This window comes from Chelon labrosus, assembly GCF_963514085.1.
Source record: "Chelon labrosus genome assembly, chromosome: 1".
NCBI classification, from domain to species: domain Eukaryota; kingdom Metazoa; phylum Chordata; class Actinopteri; order Mugiliformes; family Mugilidae; genus Chelon; species Chelon labrosus.
The window spans coordinates 4,576,863-4,600,938 of NC_140337.1; the positions used below are offsets into that span (position 1 = coordinate 4,576,863).

Sequence of the window (24,076 nt, forward strand, 5' to 3'; positions counted from 1 at the left end):
TTTGAGATTTTACCTGTGCACTAACACCCCAAAAGATAAGGAGGATGATGAAGAATGTGGTGGGGAAAATGTGAATATGGATGTAGTGCAACTGAATGAAGATGAGCAACTTTTTCCTTATGTACAGGCATACATAGACCTAGACACCTCAGATGTGATACTTGGCCCTTATATTGGAGAAGAAATGGCTGGCCAAATGGATGACACGTTGCCATATCAACCTGCACTCACCCCCTCCTCACCCATAACATACACAGCAAACATTACTCCAGAGTCAGCATCTGTAGGTGATGTTGCAAGTAGTTCTGCAGCTTCATATGATGTTGTGAATATCACCATAAAACTTCATAGGGTCAATCTTCTGGAGGAGATGATAGGCCAATTCAAGGATCCGGCACTTCTCAAACACCACCTGAGATACACTTACATAGATGAAATAGGAGCTGACATAGATGGTGTCTCAAGGGATGTGTATGCTGCTTTCTGGACTGAGCTTATGGACCACACAGCTGAAGGGGAGGACCTGAGGGTTCCATCTCTGTGTCCTAAGTGGCAAGAAGACGAGTGGAAATCCATTGGCCGAATTCTACTGAAAGGATTTCAAGACCATGGCTATTTTCCCTGTCGCCTTTCCCCTGCTTTCGCAGTGGCACTTATCTTTAGTGAGAATGAAGTGTCAGATGATGTGCTTTTTGAAAGTCTTCTTCTATATGTAAGTCACTCAGACAGGAATCTGATCACCACTGCCTTAAAAGAAGGTATTTCAGAGGAGGACAGGGAGGAGCTGATTGACCTTTTGGACCGTTTAGACGTAACAGCATATCCAACACAAGAGAATTTAAAAAGCATCCTGCTAAAAGTTGCGCACAAACAGTTAATCCAGAAGCCAAGATATGCATCTGAAAAGATGTCCTTAGTTGCTGGTTCCTCTCTAAAAGAAGCTTTCGCAAGCCCACAAGATGTCTTGCACATGTATGAGGACAAAAAGCCAACAACCAAAAAGCTTTTGAAGTTACTCGATGCCTCTCCTTCAACTCAAGCAGAGAACCAGAGCTTTCGTTTCCTGCAACAATACATTAGAGGATTGGATGATACAGGTCTCAGAAAGATGTTAAGATTTGTCACAGGCTCAGATATAATCTGTGTTAACAAGATTGAGATCATGTTCACCACAGTAAATGGACTGGCACGACGACCTATAGCACATACATGTGGTGCAGTTTTGGAACTATGTATGTATCTCATCTGAATGTAACAGAAGCAGAAGGCTAACTTCAATACAGATGTTTAAGAATAAGGCTGATATTTTTGGACATCTGAACAAAAATGAGGTAAAAATACTCAGTTAAATCAGCATTTATCTGTCTTTTGTTTTGGGGCATACTGTGGGATGTTTTACCTGCAATATCAGCACTATAATGCATATTGTGTTTGAGAGATGGAGATGCAGATAATGATTAGACATAGGAGCAGAGCATTTTACCATCTGTCAAGTTTGTGCAAAACAAGCCTGTTACTATTAACATGAGTTTCAGAGGTCAGTGTTCAAGACCTGACCACTTTTTTGTGTGACTGATTTCAATGTTAGTTAAGCTCAAATTTCCATACTCTTGTTACCTGTTGATGAGTTCCCACAGAGAGCAATACGTTCAAGACCTGTATACTGTATGTATGGGGTTGTGCTGCTGTTGTCTTTTTTTATGAGGTAATAGATGTTGATGAGTTCCAGAGTGCTATGACCTCAAGACCGATTTTAATGTTAGTTGAGCACAAATGTATTTCTATACTCTTGTGACCTGTTGTTTTATCAGGTAATACATGTTTACGAGTTAGGCAGCAATGTGATGCTACAATGGTTGCAATAGCCTACATGTTGCTATCAAATAAATTTAGACTTGCACTTATCGCTCATTTTTTTTCATTGATCATATTGCACCATAATGTTGGGAAACAACAGTTTATTTTGTGTCATATTTAGGTTTGTTTTATTCTAAAAAAAGAAAACATAACCACACTGAATTCTTGTAGGCCCTACATACATAACTTGGTAAACTACAGTGTAGGCAAAATAGATCAAGAAATTAAAACAAAAATATGATGGTTGGGATCTTACTATTCCTCATATATTAAATGTTCAAAACTAACCAAGTCACAATACTCCAGAAATCATGGGGTAGTGTCTAAGTCTTGTAGGATGCATGCTCTCAGGAAAAGATACAGCTCTATAGCTTCATCTGCTGTGGTGGGTGAGTGTAAAAAGTTCTCTGCCACTATAAGGCAACACATGTTGAAAACTGTTTCATCACAAGGGTAAGGTCCTCTCTGTTGGCATTCCTCCACTGCTTCCCGAGAGACCTCTTTCAGGTGATCTTGTCCTCCAAATAGGTGAGGGATGGTGTACATGAGAATTGGACGTCCATTTGGAGCTACTGCATTTCTGCTCTTGCGGATGACATGGGTATTCCACAAATGTGCGACTTGCTGCAGTTCTTCCTATATAGTAAGACAAAAATATCATGGACAACATTGTTACTCATAGGCATAGGATTTTTGTCAGCTCAGGTCAACACCAGTACCGCGGGAAGTAGGGGTGCTGGGGGTGCTGCAGCACCCCCTGCTGGTGGGGCTGCACCCCAAAAATGTATTTACCCAAAAATAAATACACGAAATAAAGTGAAAAAAGTGGGGGAAAAAAGAAAATGCTAAAAGTTAAAACTGGCAACACTAATAACTATAAATTGTCGCGGTCTGGCTTAATATTCACTATACAATTTGTGTCTTGCTAGTCACATGACCACACGTAAGGTTAAGTGTCAAGTGACGGTAAGTGACGATACGTGACCTTACGTGACACTTGACACTACTGTACAAGTTATAGTCGAGCTAACTGACCACCACGGCGCAAAAACGCATTTTAGACTTTTTTGGGAAGCCTCAACAAAACAAAAGGAGTCAGCGCCAACCCGGAGAGGAAGGCCACATTTAGAGTTGTGTGATGCAGGCGGTAAGTCACGTTTCTTTTTCAAATGCTTCAACCGCGCAGCACGCCTTTAAGCCCAAATTATGCTTCCGCGTTGACACAGCGCGTCCGTGCGTACGGACCTATTACGGACCTATTGCGTCCTTGCAGACCCCCGTGCGTCCTACGCAAGGGCCAGACGCGCACCTCCCAAAAATCCTCGACGCGCGTCGAGGCGACGCAACAGCAACGCAGCAGCAACGCAGCGGCATTGGCTGTGATTGGTCCGCTAACTACATCCGCTGGAGACCGCTTTTCCGGTTTCCACTCATAAACATCATTGTCTCCTTTGTCGTGCCCTAATTTGCAAAAGAAGTATTTCTTCCTCTGCTTGAATAATTTGGAGCTCCAACGCCAGTCTCTCTGTCTCGGTGTCCATCGTTCACTGTGACTACGGCAAAAGCCGAAGGTAAATAACGAGGCGAGATAGTCACAAGAGTCTCGGTCGGTCGGTCACAAAAAATCATAGCGCCCTCTACCGGTGTGGCATGCATTTCGACACATAAACCCCACGCAGAACCATCACGGTCTTACGACTGCGTCCGAGCAACTGCGTGGCCATTGCGTGACCATTGCGTGATCACTATGCGGAAGCATAATCTAACCTTTACGCACGGTGTTCAGCACCACAGTTACATGGACAGCTGTGACAAATTGTTTACTGTTGCCAAAGTGATCAGCACCATGGACAGTTACACGGACTCTGTGACACATTGTTTGTTCTGGTTCCACTATGTACTGTATAACAATCACTGACGTGACGATGATCTGTACTCCATCGTAAGAACCTCTGCATTTCTGCCATTGTGACATTTTCTGTTCCCAAATCTGCGCGAATTCTGGAAGGTGTCCCCATCCTCCTCTCAACTTCTCCTATGAAATAACCAGCGATTATCTTGGGATCGCTGTTTGTTGAATAGGCATGAAGCCATATCATGAGTCTTGAAAAGCCATCTGTGTCTCCATTTATACATACACCAAATGGCTTTAGTTTGTCGTACGAGTCAACATGCCACATAAAATTAGGCCCAGGGTTATGCGTCGCATCAGGCGATTTCTCCGTCTTTGTTCAACACCACGGGGGTCGAGGAACTTCAACAAATGCCTCACCGTACTTTGGGTGACAACATATCCAGCTTGGATGCAGTTCAGATGGTGGATCTTGTACCCATGGAGCCTTCCATGCCCCTCCAATTGATCAATGAGGAACGAGGCTACCTCAAGAGGGTCGGATTCGTTCTTCCGTCGGTACAATCCCAGGCGTTTTAAAATCCTACTGAGTGTGCGCATACTTATAACAACGTCATCCACCGTGTTCAATAACTGGAGAATGTCACCATGTCTTAAACCGAGTTTAAAATAGAATGTGATTAACTCGTGTAAAGGAGCCATGATTGAACTCCGGTAGCGTAAAGGAGCCTATTCTTGCTTCTGAATACGTGAACGTGAAAATATCATAGCCTATCTTGAAATAACATGATATTTTCATGACTGTTTTTGTGGCATTTTTACGTCATATTCGTTGGACCGCACTGTCGCACAGTGAGTGACGTAGCGGGCCGCGGACAGGTATGACGAGAATGATTGACAGCTACCCCCATCATTCTCGTTCGTGAGAATATTAAACTAAACAAATACAGTAATGGAACAAAAAGAAGTCATCTCAGTGGCGCGGAAAAACAGAAGGAAAAGAAGGAAAAAAACGGTCAAAGGAGAAAGTTTTTTATTTAACAAGTTTGTTTATTTGTCTTGCTAGCCAGCTAGCTAGCCCTGGATAAATGTTAGCTAGCCAGCTAGCTAGCCCTGGATAAATGTTATCTAGCCAGCTAGCTAGCCCTGGATAATTGTTATCTAGCCAGCTAGCTAGCCCTGGATAATTGTTAGCTAGCTGGCTAGGATGTCTTTGTCATAAACTCAGCTTTAGTGTTTGCTTCATGAAAGTTGGCTCATATAAAATGAATATGTCTGCCCTGCCATGGTCATGACTGACTCCAGACCGGTTTATTCATATTATTATTATTTTTATTGTTGTAGTCTGCTCTGTCATTGTTTAGTGGAAGTTGTCTCTCATATATTTGACACTTAACATTATTTTAGCATTACTTAGGATTCATTTACAAAGTTTAGTGTGTATTTTATAGGTCTATAATTAGAAGTGTGCTGCTGTTTTATAATTTAAATCAATATTTTAAATGCTTGTTTTTTATGTGTTTTATAAATATGAGGCATCGTGCTCATTATTTTAGACTATTGTGGCAGTGGATCATTTATCTTCGTTTTATTTCTTTAACTAGACCAATGTGTAAATTAATGCAGAAAAGTCTTAAAAGTGACAGCTTTGTAATTAGGGGTATGAGGTACAAGCTTTAAAGGGACACTGTGCATCACAATGTTTAATATAAAAACAGATTAACAGAATATGCGCTCATGATCTATCTTGCTTGATAAGGAACATTGTCTTTGCAGGAGCAATGCTAAATTATTTTGGAGCTCCAGCAATGAGCCAGAGGGATCTGAACTTCCTGACCATGTTCCAGGACCATCACATTCCTCATCAACCATGAGATGGACAAGCATCTGTCATATGAGGACATCACTGATGACTTTGTGAGTAAAAAAGCCAGGAAGGAGATATTTTGAGGACAATACACTGTGACTGTTACTGTGAATAAATTATATTAGGTGTTATGCTGAGAAGTGTGAGACTGTGTTGTTAAATAAGTACAGTTTTTTTATTGAGTATAGAGGATTGTTGTGTTCCTTGTATTGTAGTTTTTATCAGTTTAACTTGCCTGAGTGGCTCAACTTAAGATGTTTAATTTTAATTGTAGTCTGTTTTGCTCATGAAGTGTAATAGATTGCTTCATCTTAGTGGACCATCTAAGGTGAGAAATAGGGATGCACCGAATATTCGGCCACCGAATGAAAGACTTTTATCACCAAAACAACATGGCCGAAACAGGATGTTGTGATGACGCAAGTAAAAACCGCAGCCAGTACGGTCTTGCCCAATACGTCGATCGCGATCGACCGGTAGATCGTGAAGGCAGTGCTGGTAGATCGCGTGCCATTGGGGGGGATGTTTTAGATGTTAGTCTAATCATTTATCTGCTGCACCACCAAAACAAACAGCAAGACAAATGTTCATCTTTTTTTCCCCCACTTTTTATTGTGACATGCCCGTTCAGCAGCACACATCCACAGCCATGCACAACTTCAATTCAGACTACAGTCTTTCTTAAAGGCACAGCGCTGTTTATGATGAATATAACATTTTAATTTCCTTTTTGCAGGGGCAGACAAGCTGAATCAGTATGCAGGTATGTCCACAAATTTGCTGCTTTTCATTTGTCGACTACTTTAACTTTGATCACCATGTGTTTTTATTACCCAGCTCACAATTTCTTTCTTTCTCTGCAGTTGATGTCACTCTGGATCCTGAGACTGCCTCAGGCTGGCTGCTCCTGTCTCCAGATGGAAGAAAGGTATTTGATAAGGCCAATGATTCATTGCAATTATGATGTTGGTGTTTCTATGTAATGTGATGAAGAAGATGATGGTAATCATGTCTGGTTGATTTGACAGGTGAGCCTCAACTGCCAGAAGAAGAAGGCCCCACTCCCTGACAGTCCTCAGAGGTTTAACTCCTGCGTCTGCGTTCTGGGGAAACAAAGCTTCACATCTGGACGACGCTACTGGGTAGTTCAGGTAGGCAGTTAGTTGGTTTTAAAGACTGTTTAACTACTATGAGAACAGTAATACTAACAATAGGTTCAACTTTAGACTGGGTACACACAGAAACTTACTTAGCCTGTTGCCACTACGATCTGACCTCAGATAAGCAGATGGAAATGAATGAACACACAAGTAAATTAAATAAATTAAATAATTTACTTTCATTGTCGTCATTTCTTTGAACAATTAAAGTAAACAGGCAACGCAGTAGTTGCTGATCACATAAAGGCATTATGTCTTTGAAGATTCTCAGTCATCCAAGTCATATATGTAAAGCAGGACTTGATGTTTCTTGAAGATGTTTCACCGCTCAAGTGTCTTCTTCAGTTCTCAATGATTTTTGTTTTAATGAAACAGGACTCCTATAGTAGTTCCACTAATTGTGAACAAACAAAACACCACCAGTGTTAATCTGAACAACTCCCCCTAATTTAGGTGAGTATCTGGTTGTTACAGACCCTAGTCGTGTCAGTGTTAGGTGGACACCACCCACATATGAGCGTAATACAAACCTAAACTCATCACTAGATGTTTAGAACTGAAGAAGCCACTTAATTGGTGAAACATCTTCAAGGAAACTCAAACATTCTAGTTGCCTTTGTTTTAGTTTTATTATTACACATGAATGTGTGCTGTTGCAGTATTAAATAAAGTATGCACTCATACAGTCCACACAGTTCTACAAGTCCAGTTGCCTTTTTTGAACCTTTTTTGGATAAACCATGACCTAGATGACTGAGAACCTTCACGGATATTTTAACTGTAACAAATGTAGGAATAAAATTCTATCCTGGTTTACATTACTGTTTTTCTGCTTTTTTGGGTATTTTTAGTCCTCTCATTAAATTCTGTATTCCCTACGTTGCATTTCAGGTTGGGGATAAGACAGACTGGGATCTTGGCGTGGCCAGGGAGTCCATCAACAGAAAAGGTGCCATCACGGTGTGTCCTGAAAGTGGCTACTGGGCGATCTGCCGGCGTAAAGGCGGCAGTCTGAGCGCCTGCGCTGGCCCCTCCGTCACCATCAGCCTCCAGGAAGCCCCCCAGAAAGTCGGCATATTCCTGGACTACGAAGAAAGCTCTGTGTCCTTCTACGATGCAGAGGCAAAGACTCACATTTATACTTACAGAGGTTGCACCTTCAGCGAGCCTCTGTACCCGTACTTTAACCCCTGTCTTAAAGAGAACGGCAAAAATGAGTCCCCGCTGATTATCTGCCCTGCTGTAGGAAGGATCAGGGAAGAGCAGAACATAATCGAGTCAAACGTATGAAGTGTCGTAAGAAAGGATGACATGACAAATTGACTTAGTAGCTCTTGTTTATGAATAATTTTGAACCTATTTTGGTTTAATCAAACTCATTACACTGTAATTGTATCAGACAACACGCTGACCTCATGATTCTTTTGAATTTTGACATATATAATACAAAACCTTTTACCTCTGAGAGGGCAGTAAAGTTTTCTGTCAGCAATATAAACTGTGTTTTATTCTAATTAATCAGAATGAGGACAGAATCACATGCATATAAAATATGTATTTTTTTATGTTTTGTTGTGTATAACTTGAGATATAAATTTTGAAATTGAAAACAAATGTCTGCTTTCAACAGATCTGTGACGTTGTGTTCTCCATTTAAAGTCAACATATTTGGCATTTTTTCAGCTTCATAACTTTCAACTGATCACATACACAGATATTGAGTTTCACATGCCATAGTTGTGATGTGGCTGCTTCAGAAGAGGATTTAGCAACTTCAATCACAGTATATCCTGTTTTAATCCTATAGTCTAGTGCTGTTATTCTGCACAGCACTGCCACCATGTGTCACAATGAACAATCAGCAGTAACAAGCTCAGCAGACCTTAGCAGATTGTTTTCTGACGTGTAGGTGTTAAACACAGATGCTATCTGCGGAAGAATACTGTGATACGTGTTCTACAAGAACAATGCAGTAAGTGACTGGAAATACAACAGTTCAGAATAATTTGTGATTGGTCTAAGTACAATGTTGACTTATAAAATAAAATAATATAGCTGCTATACTAGCTGTCTATTCTGCTTCAGGCTTATTTCCATCTACTGAGAATCAATGACCTCATCATTTGTAGCTGAGCCACCTTGAAGAGAGGAAATGCAGTCTGTGGTTCAAAATGTCTGCTGTTCAGTAGAGGACAAGTTTGATGTGGTCATCTCACAGCAGAGAGGCAGTAGGAAGGGCACACAAAGAGCACAGAGGAGATTTTTATGACTGTCCTGATATGCCTTTATGAAAATAAATGAAGTGGTCTTTTAAAATGTGTCATTTACAGTCATCACCTTGGTCAAACAAACAGGACAGCCACATCTAAACCTTTCAGAGAACTGAAAAACTTCATAGGCCTCAGATTTAAAGCTGTTCACATATCTCCCAGTGTCAAACACATTCTAGGTACAACACTACAGCATCACTCTCTGATGCCATCTCAGTCATTACTTTTCTGTAACCCCTTTGTCTTCTGATGGGTCCCAGGGGAGGCGACAGGCAGGGTACATCCTGGACAGGTCTCCAGTCTATCACAGGGCTAACACAGAGAGACAGACAACCATTCACACTTACATGCACGCCCGCCGATAGGGGGGGACAAACGGGTCAGCTGTCCCAGGTCCAGCGTCGGGGGGGGGGGGGGGGGCAGAACTGGGCCCTCGTTAAATTATGGAATAGTTAAGAAAAATAATAATAATAATTAAAATAGGCCTATTTGTGAAAAAATATGTAATATTTGAGTTACATAAAAGCTTTTTATTTGTTTTCTTCCTAACTGTCCTTGAAATAGTGGTAAAGTAGCCTACCCCCCACCCCCAACACAAAAATGGTTTGGCCACTGATCAAAATTTGATGTTGCCATTTGATTTGAAGTTCAGTACGCTCAAAATGTCCGGTCAGCAGAAGTCCGGTGCTCAGAAATGGAAAGAAAAGAGAAGAAGAGAAGAAGAAAATAGAGGCCTTAAAAATTTTCTTAACAAATATTTTTTTAAAAAAGGTGGTGACGGTGAAGCTGGGACTAGTAAAGTCAACGTAGAGCAAGGTTAGAAACAGCGCAGCCAACGTTTACCAGCCTTACGTAACCTAACAAGCTAGCTCTAATGTTAAAGTCCATTAGCTTGTATAAAAGCCTGACACAACACGTTATCTTTGACAGAAACAGTTGAGTTTGGTAGCTCCGTTAGAGAGGATGAGAGAGAGAGGAGAGAGATCCAGCTGCAGTCAGGTGACAGAGACAGTGATGCTGGAGGGGCCCCGGCTGGGGGGGCGCTGGCCTGCCCACAAGTACACCTACGACCAATTTAGAATCACCAGTTAACCTAAGAAGTAGTCCTATACTTAGAACCCAGAACCTTCTTGCTGTGAGGCATCAGTACTAACCACCACTCCCCTGATGCTGTCTTTTCTCACGCATATTATTTATACAGTGTGGCACTTCCCAGCAGACTGATGTGTGAAAATGATGTATATGCTCCGATTGAGCACCACACAGACATGGACTTTCACACACGTCCATCTTTGTCTTCACAGTTTTCTCAGCAGGTGTGTGTACATATGTGTATGTTTCGTAACTGTTCTCTGTGTATTTATCAATAAAAATAGATTCTAGAAACATTTTTGCAAGATTTGCATTAAACCTAGAGTTCTCACAGTTGAAGTCTGTGGCTACTGGGCCTCTATTCAGTTTCATCTTTCTAGCTTCTGCAGGTTTTTCTACATATTTGAAAATGTCTATCTGCTACTGTTCTGGGATCACAATCTAAACGGATTGTTATTTGAATGATAAAAACATTTCACTGAGCCTCTTTAACTGTCCAACTGTGTAAATAAATGCTAAAAACAGTTTCATTCTCTGTAAATACCCATCCAGTTACAGCTACTTCTAATGGATCAGAGCTGGGGGAGGGGGCAGGACTCTCATCATGTTCATGACACTATTTCAGATTTGTTCACTTCCTGTTTTTGAGGTCATGCCCACACTTGTCTCAGTAAAAGGTGAAGACATTAAAAGATTCTCCAGTGGGGCATTCGGATACTTTAGATTGGTGAAGCTCAACATTTCAGATGAAGAACCATTTCAGATGAAGATTTGGGTGAGAAAGTGTAAGGATTATCTCCACCTGCTGTGGTGAACTGATTGGAGTGAGTATGACACCTCTGGTCATCAGTATCAGTAGATAATGTTGCTCTGCAGCAGCTTTTACAGTAGCATCAATAATTCCAGACTCTTTGTGAGGCAGCAGTAGTCTACAGGATGATCATATCTGTGGCAGGAAGGACATTCAGATGTATTTCTCTGTAGCTTATTGGATGGGACTGAACTGTAACCCTTCTCTGGAGTAATACATCAAACTCAGTGTCAGCAGCAGTTTGAACCTGTCTGAATGACACAAAGAACTTTGTATGTTGCAGAGAGATGTCTCAGTCATGTTGAATAAACAGTAACATAGAGAAAGAGTCCATAGGAAGGACTCTGTCCACAGGACATCACTCAACAATGTAGGCATTTATTGTTGTTGTGTTTCTTTCATGTGGATGTTCTGATGTTGGAAACATCTCTTGGCTTCATATGACCTCTCAATGCTTCTATGATTCAAGATTCAAGATTCAAGATTTCTTTATTGTCAGTTTCTCAATACGTTTGCAACATACAGAAAAATCGAAAAAACGTTTCTCTCTCTTTCTCACATAATAATAAATAAAATAAAATAAAAACCTAAATAGACCTAAAGTGGGTGAGGTTAGCAGTGAAACAGTTGCTATGTAAACATTCTGTATATAATATAAATATAGTGAATAAATAGAAAATAGAAATTTCTATGTACAACAGTGCAATGTATAGTTACAGCTTGGGCATGGGCAGAGTTCAGCACCCTGACAGCCTGATGGACGAAGCTGTTCAGCAGTCTGGTGGAGCGGGCCCGGAGGCTCCGGTACCTTTTCCCCGAAGGCAGGAGACTGAAGAGGGGATGTAGGGGGTAGGAGGGGTCACTGGCAATGCTGGTGGCTCTGCGAGTGAGGCGGGTGTGGAAAATGTCTGTGAGGGAGGGCAGAGTGGCACCGATGATCTTGCTGGCTGTGTTCACTATGCGTTGCAGGGTCTTTCAGCAGGAGGCAGTGCAGCCTCCGTACCACACAGTGATGCAGCCAGTGAGGACACTCTCAATGGTGCCCCGGTAGAAAGAACACATGATGGAGGCCGGGACTTGTGCTCTTCGTAGTTTCCGGAGAAAGTAGAGGCGCTTCTGAGCCCTCTTGGCCAGTGATGTTGTGTTATTAGTCCAGGAAAGGTCTTCTGAGGTGTGCACCCCCAGGAACTTGGTGCTGCTCACCCTCTCCACAGCAGCACCTTCGATGGTCAGCAGGGGATGCTGGGGGTGACCTCTCCTGAAGTCGACAACAATCTCTTTTGTTTTCTCCACATTGAGGATGAGATTGTTGTCCTTACACCACTGCACCAGTAGACTCACCTCTCTTCTGTAGTTGGCTTCATCGTTGTTGGTGATGAGGCCCACCACAGTTGTGTCATCCGCAAACTTGATGATGTGGTTGGTGCTGTAGGTTGGAACACAGTCGTGGGTTAGCAGGGTGAAGAGCAGCGGGCTGAGCACACACCCTTGTGGAGCTCCTGTGCTCAGCGTCATGGTCTTTGAGGTGTTGCTGCCAACCCGCACGGTTTGTGGCCTCCCTATGAGAAAGTCCAGCACCCAGTTGCAGAGGGAGATTTTTAATCCAAGGTGGCTCAGTTTTGGTATGAGTTGCTGGGGAATGATTGTGTTAAATGCTGAACTAAAGTCTAAGAACAGCATTCTTACATGTGAGTTCTTTGAGTCCAGGTGGGTGAGTGCTGGGTGGAGAGCAGTGGAGATAGCATCCTCCGTAGACCTGTTGGGCCTGTACGCGAACTGGTACGGGTCATGGGAGGGAGGGAGGATGGATTTGATGTTCTGCATGGGCCGATAGTCGTTGTAGCTGGATGGGTTAGGGGTCTTCGGGACTGGGATTATGGTGGCAGCTTTGAAGCACTTGGGGACAACAGCTTGGCTCAGGGAGATGTTAAAGATATCGGTGAGGACATCTTTGAGCTCCTCGGCACAGTCCCTTAGAACGCGGCCTGGAATGTTGTCTGGTCCGGCTGCCTTACGTGGGTTGATCCTGGAGAGGGTCCTCTTCACGCTGGCTGGGGCCAGACACATGGCCTGCTCGTTCGGTGGGAGTGGGGACTTCTGAGCCGGTGTGCTGTTGTGTGTGTCAAAGCGGCCGTAGAAGTCATTGAGGCTGTTCAGCAGTGTGATGTCGCTCTCACAGGTCCGTGGTGGGGGTTTATAGTCTGTGAGGGTTTGGATGCCACGCCAGAGAGACTGGGCATCTCTTGTGTCGCTGAAGTGTCTAGATATTTTACTGCTGTACTGTCGTTTTGCTTCCCTAATTCCGCGTGACAGGTTGACTCTGGCTGTTGCTAGCTCTGCGGTGTCACCAGCCCTAAAGGCTGCATCTCGAGCCCTCAGGAGCCTGTGAACCTCTCCTGTCAGCCATGGTTTCTGGTTAGCACGAACAGTGATGGTTTTTCTGTGGGTGACATCATCTATACATTTTGCAATGTATGCTGTGACAGTCTCTGTGTACTCTTCTATGTCTGTCTGTGTGGTCATCGTGGGAAGCTGCTTGTTTGAAGACATCCCAGTCTGTTGTGTCGAAGCAGTCCCTGAGAGCAAAGGAAGCCTCCTCTGGCCACACCCGTACTTCCTTTTGTGTAGGCCTGATGGTTCTCACTCTAGGTCTGTATGCTGGTCTCAGCATGATGGAGATGTGATCAGAGAGACCTAGGTGGGGGAGGGGGGATGCCTTGTATGCCCCCTTGCAGACTGTGTACACTAGATCCAGTGTGTTGACTCCTCTGGTTGCAAAGTCCACATGTTGGTGAAGTTTGGGTAATGAAACCTTTAAATCTAGGTGGTTGAAGTCTCCAGCTATGATTAGAAATCATGTTCAAGTTGTATTTAATGACCTTTTATCTTGTATATCTGGAAAAATGTCTCTTAGTCTGATGCTATTCTATTTAAGGTCATTAGAAACCATCCACAAACCCTTGCGTGACAATGAGTCTGATGTATTTATATAGTGCCGTGAGAGAGTTAGCTGTGGGTTAGCTGTGGTCAAACTCTGGTTAACTGTGTTAAATGTATTAAAAGGAAGCAGAGACAGAACAAGTAGAAAAACAGTATCAGGTCCAATATTTATTTGAAATGTAACTTGTGTTTGTGGTTTCTGCAGTTTTCCTCTTTGTCATCACTCAAAGAACTGATCAGAAATCTGGATGTGAGGATGGGACACACTTTGCTCTGTGAGCTGGGCTTATTCTGTGAGTACATCACTGACTGATTGACTTTCAGTCATACAGATGAATCATTTTAGTGAGACAAACAGAGGATCAGTCATTTGTAAAGTTTTCTGATCATCTTAACACATATTATTTTATTAATATTTGTAGCCAGGGTTTGTAACTTGGCTCAGATTTAGGTGTTTTCATTGATCAAAGATTGTCAGCTCTGATCATTTGATAAATGTTATACGTGGTAAGTGTAATACATCAAATGATTGTTTTTATTAAATATTTGATTTTTAGTTTGACATTATCTGAAATGTCTCTCTTTATTGTAGTGCTCTATACACTCCTCTGCAAAGGACACGCTCAAGGTGATTAAACTGTTTTTATTTATTCACAGAAAACTAATCTCAACCAAATTCATCGTTTTAAGTACATCCTCTTTCTGTTTTGATGTGTCTACACAGAGTGAGTCTAGTATAATATACATGTTTGTGTTTGATTCTAGATATTGTGCTGACTACTGACCCCAACTTTTCGACTTTGTTTACCGGTGAGGCTGTTTCCTTCATATGTGACATGAAAGAAGGAGAAGACACTGACTGGGAATATAAAATCAACAAGAATGGTTCACAAGTTCTCAGCTACAACACACAAAAAGTCTACACAGTGAAACTTGTGTCTACAAGTTACGGTGGTGAATATCAGTGCTGTGGTCGACACAAGAGATCACGGGATACAAAGTGTAGTAATCCTGTCTCTTTAAATGTATCAGGTAAGTCCTCTATGTTCTTATCATTATGACCTAAAGCACTAATGTATGATCCCTGTTCATATGTGCATACTAAATATTTCTGGACACATCATTGTGTCCTCCATCAGTGTATTCATTTAGCAGTGTGACTTCTTCAGGCTAGATAATGGAGAAACAATGACATTGTGATTATTTTGAGATTTAAACCCAGAGTTAATGTAGCTCTGACACCATGATGAAATACAAATCACAGCTGATTCATAAAAAACTGAGAAAATGATCATTAATTAACATAGTGTAACTGTCAGAAGAAGAAGAGTTGGTGTACTTTTATTTCAGACTGGCAGAAGGTGAAGAAAAAGATTTTACTTCAAATGAAACGTTGAAAAAACATTTTGATGTTCAATGTATTTTATAATAACAGACAGACCCAGGGCCACACTGACAGCAGGAACAAGAACCATACCAGAAGGAGGCAGTGTGACACTGACCTGCTCTGTGGAGAACTCTGCTGGATGGAAATACCAGTGGTTCAGACGTCAGACAGGAGGGTTTGATGATGTAATCGAAACAAATGATGGAGAAAACAGAGTTATCAGTGTATCACAAGGAGGCATCTACAGATGTAGAGGAGGAAGAGGAGAACCAGTTTACTACACTGATAAAAGTGATCCAGTCACCATCAACATAATCCGTGAGTTCAGTCATTGTGTTTGAAATATTCATGATTAGGAATAGTGATGAAACCTACAATGTTCAGTTTTCTCTGTTGATTTCATGTTTCTGTTTGTATCCCAACTGTTCATGTCTGGTGGAAACAGCTTCATACAAGGCTGTTGTAACACGACAACCCAACTGGCCTCAGACATTCAGAGATGAGAAGATCACTCTGACATGTGAGGTCCAGGGAGGTGAAGACACTGAGTGGAAGTATGAATGGAGAACACCCTGGTTAACGACACACAAAACAAACAATAAATACTGGACTTTCAGTGTTTTTGAGTCCAACAGAGGAAACTACATGTGTAAGAGTAGACGCAGAGATGACTCATATTCAACATAGTGGAGTGAAGCCATCACATTATCAGTATCACGTAAGTCATGTTTGTTGTTTGTTCTGATTTCTGTATTGAGCAAAATTGTTACTACTCATCACAGGAAGCATTAAAAGTATGAAATGGGTTACATCTTCACCTGATAGTCAGCAGTTGATAAAGAGTTTAGTCTGAAGGCAGCTACATCTGCCATAGGGATGGCAGTGTTTTTATATTGTTCTACCAAATAAGTTCAAATAAATATGAACATTATTATCATCAGTATATATCCAACAGTATAGAACCATCTGTTTCAATGGCTCCAGCAGCAACAGACCTGGGACTCTCCTACTATGTTATGATGATGGTAAATAGATGTACCTATACTGCTGGAGCTTGGTCTTATTTCTTCTTATGTGTTTGTTGAACTAAAGAAGAGGCAGACCAGAGACCAAACTGGTTGCTGACAACAACAACCTCCCATGTGAGGGTCAGCAGAGATCAGGGCAGTGTGATCCTCACCAATGCTATGAAATGTAGAGGTACAATGATTAAATCTTTTGTTCTAAACTCAACAACAGCAAGACCAAAGGCCAGACTGAGTGCTGTCACCAGAGACATTCCAGTAGGAGGCAGTGTGATCCTGACCTGCTCAGTGAATCCATCATCTGGATGGAAATACTACTGGTACAGAGATGAGAAGTCCTCTAAACCTCTGACCACACAAGATGCTGGTTTTTATTCAAATGGACAAATCAGTGTCTCACAGGAAGGACTCTACTGGTGCAGAGGAGGAAGAGGAGACCCAGTTTACTACACAGAGTTCAGTGATCCAATCAGGATCAATACAAATGGTGAGTTTGTGTTTGAGTTGGTGAGTTTTGTTGGAATACAAACTGTAGTAACAATCCTCTGTGTACTTATTAATCCATGAAGTAAATTTGTTTGATTCTGATGTTTGTACCTTCATTGGTGATTCTTGAACACTGACAGTCCCAATCACGGTGACTGTGACTCTTCAACCCAACTGGCCTCAGATCTTCAGTGGAGAGATGATTACTCTCAGATGTGAGATCCATGGAGGAGACTCTGAGTGGGAGTATGAATGGAGATCTACCAGTTCATTCAAACCTCCAAATCTAAATGAATTCAGGATTGAATCTGATTCTTCACTCCACACTGGAGACTACAAGTGTAAAGGAAAAATGAAAAGTGGACAACAGTCTTCAACAGAGTGGAGTGATTCCTTCAGACTGACTGTATTCAGCAGTAAGTCACATCATATTTCACCAGTCATGGCTTATTTAGCTGATACTGTGAGCTTCACATATGTTCACATTTGTTTAATGTATTTACAAGTATTGTATATTTGCAGACTATGCAGGATACAAATGTTGGATGTAATCTTCCATCAGTACATAGTAACATGTTTTCATTGTGATCAAATCTCTTCCTAACAGATAAACCCAAACCTGTCCTCTCTGTGTCTCCATCATGGCTGAGTCCTGGAGCCTCAGTAACTCTGAGCTGTGAGGTTGAACATCCATCTGCAGGATGGAGGTTTTACTGGTATAAAGCTGTTCCTGATCTATCAGACACCTCTGGATCTTACAGTCATGAGCTGCTGCCTGGTAGCACCAAAGGGACTGAACAAGATTCCTACATCATTGATGGACAGACACACACAGCAGGATATGTGTGTAGAGCTGGAAGAGGAGACCCAGTGTATTACACTGATTACAGTGATCCTCAGTTTGTCTGGTCTGGAGGTCAGTTTGTATGTTTGTTTATTGTCTTCTTGTCCTTTCCATTATTCTCAGATTTTTCTGTCTGCTTGTGACAAACATACTAAAAAGTAAATACAATGTAGACTTTTAATTGTCTCTATTCATTTATACTCCCACTGTGAAATATGTGTGCAAGATTACCATTAGGATAAGTGATGAAACCTACAATGTTCAGTTCTCTCTGTTGATTTCATGTTTCTGTTTGTATCCCAACTGTTCATATCTGGTGGAAACAGCTTCATACAAGGCTGTTTTAACACGACAACCCAACTGGCCTCAGATATTCAGAGATGAGAAGATCACTCTGACATGTGAGGTCCAGGGAGGTGAACACACTGAGTGGAAGTATGAATGGAGAACACCCAGGTTAACGACACACAAAACAAACAATAAATACTGGACTTTCAGTGTTTCTGAGTCCAACAGAGGAAACTACATGTGTAAGAGTAGACGCAGAGATGACTCATATTCAACAGAGTGGAGTGAAGCCATCACATTATCAGTATCACGTAAGTCATGTTTCTTGTTTGTTCTGATTTCTGTATTGTGCAAAATTGTTACTACTCATCACAGGAAGCATTAAAAGTATGAAATGGGTTACATCTTCAGTCAGACTCTGTTTCACCTGATAATCATCCCTATGGCAGATGTAGCTGCCTTCAGACTAAACTCTTTATCAACTACTGACAGTGTTTCTATATTGTTCTTCCAAATAACTTGAAATAAATATGAACATTATTATCATCAGTATATATCCAACAGTATGGAACCATCTGTTTCAATGGCTCCAGCAGCAACAGACCTGGGACTCTCCTACTATGTTATGATGATGGTAAATAGATGTACCTATACTGTTGGAGCTTGGTCTTATTTCTTCTTATGTGTTTGTTGAACTAAAGAAGAGGCAGACCAGAGACCAAACTGGTTGCTGACAACAACAACCTCCCATGTGAGGGTCAGCAGAGATCAGGGCAGTGTGATCCTCACCTGTGCTGTCAGATGTAGAGGTACAATGATTAAATCTTTTGTTCTAAACTCAACAACAGCAAGACCAAAGGCCAGACTGAGTGCTGTCACCAGAGACATTCCAGTAGGAGGCAGTGTGATCCTGACCTGCTCAGTGAATCCATCATCTGGATGGAAATACTACTGGCACAGAGATGAGAAGTCCTCTAAACCTCTGACCACACAAGATGCTGGTTTTTATTCAAATGGACAAATCAGTGTCTCACAGGAAGGACTCTACTGGTGCAGAGGAGGAAGAGGAGACCCAGTTTACTACACAGAGTTCAGTGATCCAATCAGGATCAATACAAATGGTGAGTTTGTGTTTGAGTTGGTGAGTTTTGTTGGAATACAAACTGTAGTAACAATCCTCTGTGTACTTATTAATCCATGAAGTAAATTTGTTTGATTCTGATGTTTGTACCTTCATTGGTGATTCTTGAACACTGACAGTCCCAATCACGGTGACTGTGACTCTTCAACCCAACTGGCCTCAGATCTTCAGTGGAGAGATGATTACTCTCAGATGTGAGATCCATGGAGGAGACTCTGAGTGGGAGTATGAATGGAGATCTACCAGTTCATTCAAACCTCCAAATCTAAATGAATTCAGGATTGAATCTGATTCTTCACTCCACACTGGAGACTACAAGTGTAAAGGAAAAATGAAAAGTGGACAACAGTCTTCAACAGAGTGGAGTGATTCCTTCAGACTGACTGTATTCAGCAGTAAGTCACATCATATTTCACCAGTCATGGCTTATTTAGCTGATACTGTGAGCTTCACATATGTTCACATTTGTTTAATGTATTTACAAGTATTGTATATTTGCAGACTATGCAGGATACAAATGTTGGATGTAATCTTCCATCAGTACATAGTAACATGTTTTCATTGTGATCAAATCTCTTCCTAACAGATAAACCCAAACCTGTCCTCTCTGTGTCTCCATCATGGCTGAGTCCTGGAGCCTCAGTAACTCTGAGCTGTGAGGTTGAACATCCATCTGCAGGATGGAGGTTTTACTGGTATAAAGCTGTTCCTGATCTATCAGACACCTCTGGATCTTACAGTCATGAGCTGCTGCCTGGTAGCACCAAAGGGACTGAACAAGATTCCTACATCATTGATGGACAGACACACACAGCAGGATATGTGTGTAGAGCTGGAAGAGGAGACCCAGTGTATTACACTGATTACAGTGATCCTCAGTTTGTCTGGTCTGGAGGTCAGTTTGTATGTTTGTTTATTGTCTTCTTGTCCTTTCCATTATTCTCAGATTTTTCTGTCTGCTTGTGACAAACATACTAAAAAGTAAATACAATGTAGACTTTTAATTGTCTCTATTCATTTATACTCCCACTGTGAAATATGTGTGCAAGATTACCATTAGGATAAGTGATGAAACCTACAATGTTCAGTTCTCTCTGTTGATTTCATGTTTCTGTTTGTATCCCAACTGTTCATATCTGGTGGAAACAGCTTCATACAAGGCTGTTTTAACACGACAACCCAACTGGCCTCAGATATTCAGAGATGAGAAGATCACTCTGACATGTGAGGTCCAGGGAGGTGAACACACTGAGTGGAAGTATGAATGGAGAACACCCAGGTTAACGACACACAAAACAAACAATAAATACTGGACTTTCAGTGTTTCTGAGTCCAACAGAGGAAACTACATGTGTAAGAGTAGACGCAGAGATGACTCATATTCAACAGAGTGGAGTGAAGCCATCACATTATCAGTATCACGTAAGTCATGTTTCTTGTTTGTTCTGATTTCTGTATTGTGCAAAATTGTTACTACTCATCACAGGAAGCATTAAAAGTATGAAATGGGTTACATCTTCAGTCAGACTCTGTTTCACCTGATAATCATCCCTATGGCAGATGTAGCTGCCTTCAGACTAAACTCTTTATCAACTACTGACAGTGTTTCTATATTGTTCTTCCAAATAACTTGAAATAAATATGAACATTATTATCATCAGTATATATCCAACAGTATGGAACCATCTGTTTCAATGGCTCCAGCAGCAACAGACCTGGGACTCTCCTACTATGTTATGATGATGGTAAATAGATGTACCTATACTGTTGGAGCTTGGTCTTATTTCTTCTTATGTGTTTGTTGAACTAAAGAAGAGGCAGACCAGAGACCAAACTGGTTGCTGACAACAACAACCTCCCATGTGAGGGTCAGCAGAGATCAGGGCAGTGTGATCCTCACCTGTGCTGTCAGATGTAGAGGTACAATGATTAAATCTTTTGTTCTAAACTCAACAACAGCAAGACCAAAGGCCAGACTGAGTGCTGTCACCAGAGACATTCCAGTAGGAGGCAGTGTGATCCTGACCTGCTCAGTGAATCCATCATCTGGATGGAAATACTACTGGCACAGAAATGAGAAGTCCTCTGAACCTCTGACCACACAAGATGCTGGTTTTTATTCAAATGGACAAATCAGTGTCTCACAGGAAGGACTCTACTGGTGCAGAGGAGGAAGAGGAGACGCAGTTTACTACACAGAGTTCAGTGATCCAATCAGGATCAATAAAAATGGTGAGTTTGTGTTTGAGTTGGAATACAAACTGTAGTAACAATCCTCTGTTTACTTATTAATCCATGAAGTAAATTTGTTTGATTCTGACATTTGTACCTTCATTGGTGATTATTGAACACTGACAGTCCCAATCACGGTGACTGTGACTCTTCAACCCAACTGGCCTCAGATCTCCAGTGGAGAGATGATTACTCTCAGATGTGAGATCCATGGAGGAGACTCTGAGTGGGAGTATGAATGGAGATCTACCAGTTCATTCAAACCTCCAAATCTAAATGAATTCAGGATTGAATCTGATTCTTCACTCCACACTGGAGACTACAAGTGTAAAGGAAAAACTAAAAGTGGACAACAGTCTTCAACAGAGTGGAGTGATTCCTTCAGATTGACTGTATTCAGCAGTAAGTCACATCATATTTCACCAGTCATGGCTTATTTAGCTGAAACTGGAAGTACAGCTTCACATCTATATTTACATGTATTCTATATAAATAATTCCAAATATGCAGGATACAAATGTTGTATGTAATCTTCCATCAGTACATAGTAACGTGTTTTCATTGTGATCAAATCTCTTCCTAACAGATAAACCCAAACCTGTCCTCTCTGTGTCTCCATCATGGCTGAGTCCTGGAGCCTCAGTAACTCTGAGCTGTGAGGTTGAACATCCATCTGCAGGATGGAGGTTTTACTGGTATAAAGCTGTTCCTGATCTATCAGACACCTCTGGATCTTACAGTCATGAGCTGCTGCCTGGTAGCACCAAAGGGACTGAACAAGATTCCTACATCATTGATGGACAGACACACACAGCAGGATATGTGTGTAGAGCTGGAAGAGGAGACCCAGTGTATTACACTGATTACAGTGATCCTCAGTTTGTCTGGTCTGGAGGTCAGTTTGTATGTTTGTTTATTGTCTTCTTGTCCTTTCCATTATTCACAGATTTTTCTGTCTGCTTGTGACAAACATACTAAAAAGTAAATACAATGTAGACTTTTAATTGTCTCTATTCATTTATACTCCCACTGTGAAATATGTGTGCAAGATTACCATTAGGATAAGTGATGAAACCTACAATGTTCAGTTCTCTCTGTTGATTTCATGTTTCTGTTTGTATCCCAACTGTTCATATCTGGTGGAAACAGCTTCATACAAGGCTGTTTTAACACGACAACCCAACTGGCCTCAGACATTTAGAGGTGAGGAGATCACTCTGACATGTGAGGTCCAGGGAGGTGAAGACACTGAGTGGAAGTATGAATGGAGAACACCCAGGTTAACGACACACAAAACAAACAATAAATACTGGACTTTCAGTGTTTCTGAGTCCAACAGAGGAAACTACATGTGTAAGAGTAGACGCAGAGATGACTCATATTCAACAGAGTGGAGTGAAGCCATCACATTATCAGTAACACGTAAGTCATGTTTGTTGTTTGCTCTGATTTCTGTATTGTGCAAAATTGTTACTACTCATCACAGGAAGCATTAAAAGTATGAAATGGGTTACATCTTCAGTCAGACTCTGTTTCACCTGATAATCATCCCTATGGCAGATGTAGCTGCCTTCAGACTAAACTCTTTATCAACTACTGACAGTGTTTCTATATAGTTCTACCAAATAACTTGAAATAAATATGAACATTATTATCATCAGTATATATCCAACATTATGGAACCATCTGTTTCAATGGCTCCAGCAGCAACAGACCTGGGACTCTCCTACTATGTTATGATGATGGTAAATAGATGTACCTATACTGTTGGAGCTTGGTCTTATTTCTTCTTATGTGTTTGTTGAACTAAAGAAGAGGCAGACCAGAGACCAAACTGGTTGCTGACAACAACAACCTCCCATGTGAGGGTCAGCAGAGATCAGGGCAGTGTGATCCTCACCTGTGCTGTCAAATGTAGAGGTACAATGATTAAATCTTTTGTTCTAAACTCAACAACAGCAAGACCAAAGGCCAGACTGAGTGCTGTCACCAGAGACATTCCAGTAGGAGGCAGTGTGATCCTGACCTGCTCAGTGAATCCATCATCTGGATGGAAATACTACTGGCACAGAAATGAGAAGTCCTCTGAACCTCTGACCACACAAGATGCTGGTTTTTATTCAAATGGACAAATCAGTGTCTCACAGGAAGGACTCTACTGGTGCAGAGGAGGAAGAGGAGACCCAATTTACTACACAGAGTTCAGTGATCCAATCAGGATCAATATAAATGGTGAGTTTGTGTTTGAGTTGGAATACAAACTGTCGTAACAATCCTCTGTTTACTTATTAATCCATGAAGTAAATTTGTTTGATTCTGACATTTGTACCTTCATTGGTGATTCTTGAACACTGACAGTCCCAATCACGGTGACTGTGACTCTTCAACCCAACTGGCCTCAGATCTTCAGTGGAGAGATGATTACGCTCAGATGTGAGATCCATGGAGGAGACTCTGAGTGGGAGTATGAATGGAGATCTACCAGTTCATTCAAACCTCCAAATCTAAATGAATTCAGGATTAAATCTGATTCTTCACTCCACGCTGGAGACTACAAGTGTAAAGGAAAAACTAAAAGTGGACAACAGCCTTCAACAGAGTGGAGTGATTCCTTCAGATTGACTGTATTCAGCAGTAAGTCACATCATATTTCACCAGTCATGGCTTATTTAGCTGAAACTGGAAGTACAGCTTTACATCTATATTTACATGTATTCTATATAAATAATTCCAAATATGCAGGATACAAATGTTGTATGTAATCTTCCATCAGTACATAGTAACGTGTTTTCATTGTGATCAAATCTCTTCCTAACAGATAAAC

The 24,076-nt window shown here is 41.5% G+C and overlaps 2 protein-coding genes across 2 annotated transcripts in view; both read left to right on the top strand.

The window, feature by feature from the left end:
* Positions 1 to 18,340, top strand: part of LOC311486297 (Fc receptor-like protein 5) — a gene marked incomplete at its 5' end in the record, with an annotated part of 70,772 nt that extends 52,432 nt beyond the window's left edge. Inside the window, 3 exons of the mRNA XM_084542096.1 lie at positions 15,285 to 15,569; positions 15,682 to 15,771; positions 16,329 to 18,340. Of these exons, the coding sequence (XP_084398222.1) occupies positions 15,285 to 15,569; positions 15,682 to 15,771; positions 16,329 to 16,828 (875 nt within the window). The 3' untranslated portion in view covers positions 16,829 to 18,340. The remainder of the gene's footprint in view (positions 1 to 15,284; positions 15,570 to 15,681; positions 15,772 to 16,328) is intronic.
* On the top strand, positions 6,280 to 8,277 carry LOC311492846 (pyrin-like). Its single transcript, XM_084551263.1, has 3 exons — positions 6,280 to 6,504; positions 6,605 to 6,727; positions 7,628 to 8,277. Exons 1-3 carry the CDS (start codon positions 6,334 to 6,336, stop codon positions 8,024 to 8,026), a joined length of 693 nt encoding a protein of 230 aa, XP_084407389.1. The 5' UTR covers positions 6,280 to 6,333; the 3' UTR covers positions 8,027 to 8,277.
* Positions 18,341 to 24,076: the final 5,736 nt, after the last annotated feature.